At 51.7% G+C, this 2,168-nt stretch overlaps 1 protein-coding gene across 1 annotated transcript; it reads left to right on the top strand.

Moving 5' to 3' along the window:
* Nucleotides 1-6: 6 nt before the first annotated feature.
* Nucleotides 7-793, top strand: LOC102434428 (phosphatidylglycerophosphatase and protein-tyrosine phosphatase 1-like). The gene is given in 2 exon segments (XM_014464122.1): nt 7-42; nt 44-793. Coding segments are annotated over 2 exon segments (621 nt in total). The 3' UTR covers nt 629-793.
* Nucleotides 794-2,168: the final 1,375 nt, after the last annotated feature.

The following is a 2,168-nucleotide window of genomic DNA, read 5'->3' as shown; positions in this document are numbered from 1 at the left end:
GCGGGGATGGCGGCCGGCTCGTTGCTGGAGGCCGGCCTTGCCCCGGGTGCTCTTCTACCCGACGCTGCTGTACACGGTGGTGCGCGGCACCGTGCCGGGCCGGGCGCGCCGCGACTGGTACAACCGCATCGACCGCACGGTGCTGCTGGGCGCGCTGCCGCTGCGGAGCATGACGCGCCGGCTGGTGGAGGACGAGGACGTGCGCGGGGTGATCACCATGAACGAGGAGTACGAGACCCGATTCCTGTGCAACTCCGCCCAGGAGTGGAGGCAGGTAGGAGTCGAGCAGCTGCGACTCAGCACAATAGACATGACTGGAATCCCAACCTTGGCCAACCTGCAGAAAGGAGTTCAGTTTGCTCTCAAGTACCAGGCCCTGGGCCGGAGCGTCTACGTGCATTGTAAGGCCGGGCGCTCCCGAAGCGCCACTATGGTGGCCGCGTATCTGATCCAGGTGCACAACTGGAGCCCGGAGGAGGCTGTACGAGCCATCGCCAAGATCCGGCCGCACATCCGTATCAGACCTGGCCAATTTGAAATCCTCAAGGAGTTCCACAAGGAGATTACTGCAGAGGCAGCAAAGAAGGAAGCTGTATCACCCGTCACAGACATGAAGCATGTGGACTAGAAAGAACTCAAGACAACCAACCCTGCTGGCAATAGAACGCAAACGCTTAACAGGACCAATGGGGCTTACGCCCAGGCAACATAACGGAAGTGTGCTAAGTAAGGGGTCATTTTTCTCCCTTTGTCATGGTTTCGGTTTCCTGAAATAACACTGTTGTATGGCTAGGGGGAAAAAAATGCATCAATGGCCCTAACTGGTTTGGCTTAGTGGATAGAGTGTTGGCCTGCGAACTGAAGGGTCCAAGGTTCTATTCCGGTAAGGGCATGTACCTTGGTTGCGGGCACAACCCCAGTAGGGGGTGTGCAGGAGGCAGCTCATCGATGTTTCTAACTCTCTATCCCTCTCCCTTGCTCTCTGTAAAAAATCAATAAAATATATATATTTTAAAAATGCATCAATGGCTAAGGGGGGATGTGTTGTAGAATTAAAGGTGGTTGTTAAGACTTTAGCATCTTACTCCACCTTCCTCACTGGTGTGCCCTGCCGTCGTCACCTTAGGTGACCTCAGGGTATACCTGGAAAATTATGCTAGCGGCAGGCTTCTACATACCTTCCGTCCTCCCCAGCCACACACTCCCATACTCACCCAAAATTACTTCTCTCCAGAATCACTAATTGCAGCATTCTTGACCTTGGCCTTCTGTCCTCCCAGCCAACTGGTTCCCCCTTCTCTTTGGCTGTGTTGTGACCTCATCAGCCACACCAGGACGCTGACCTGTTTCCTTTCTTCCAATCCATCAGCCTTCTCCTTTTTCTCACTTTATTCCTAATCCAATTTAAATTTTATAACCCATAATTTTAATAACATGGTTGCTAATACCTATAAATTCCCTTGCCCCCCAACCCCTCCCGTTTGACACCTATGTGATAAAATCCCCACTTTGGAAAAACCCTATTTTCTATTTTCAATGTTCCACCAGCACCCAAAAGCAGCATTGCTGGCAGAAAAAAAAGTCACTGTGGGCAAATAAGGCTCCTATAAATGTACTGTAACCAGCAGCGAGACCTTGACAATGCCCAGCAAGCGCCCTGTGTCCACTAATACATGGAGAATATTGCAGGGATCAGAAAAATTCACCCAGACTCTGCTTCCCAACCGGGAGCAGAGAGCAGTGCTTCCCTTCCCAGTGCTGGTTCCTCCAGTGCTTGGGATCCTTTTCCTTCCTGCCTCCCGAGTACTTTTAACTTGCCATTATCCATTCTCTCTTCTGTTCAGCCGGGGTTCTTGCCTGTCAACATGCTCAAGTCCATCCCCTGGTAAAACCTCTCCTTTGGGCTCATGTTCTAACTCCTGCCTCACCAGCTACTGCCCCATTTTTCCCCTGGAAAAATGTTCTCCCCTCCCTCCTGAGTCTCTTCCCAATCTGTTTTCTGCCTGTCATCCCCCTAGAAGAGCTGTCTCTGAGGTCACTGACAACCTCCCCAGTCCAGTGGACATGACCATTTGCCTCTTGATACCACAACTCCTGGATTTCCTTTCATTCTCTAACATGTTCCTTTATGTCCTGCATCCCTTCCATACGCTTCTATCTGGTCATGA

The sequence above is a fragment of the Myotis lucifugus genome, unplaced genomic scaffold (genome assembly GCF_000147115.1).
Source record: "Myotis lucifugus unplaced genomic scaffold, Myoluc2.0 scaffold_239, whole genome shotgun sequence".
Taxonomy (NCBI): Eukaryota; Metazoa; Chordata; class Mammalia; order Chiroptera; family Vespertilionidae; genus Myotis; species Myotis lucifugus.
The sequence above is the reverse complement of the archived record's forward strand: the minus strand, read 5'-3'. Positions and strand labels throughout refer to the sequence as shown.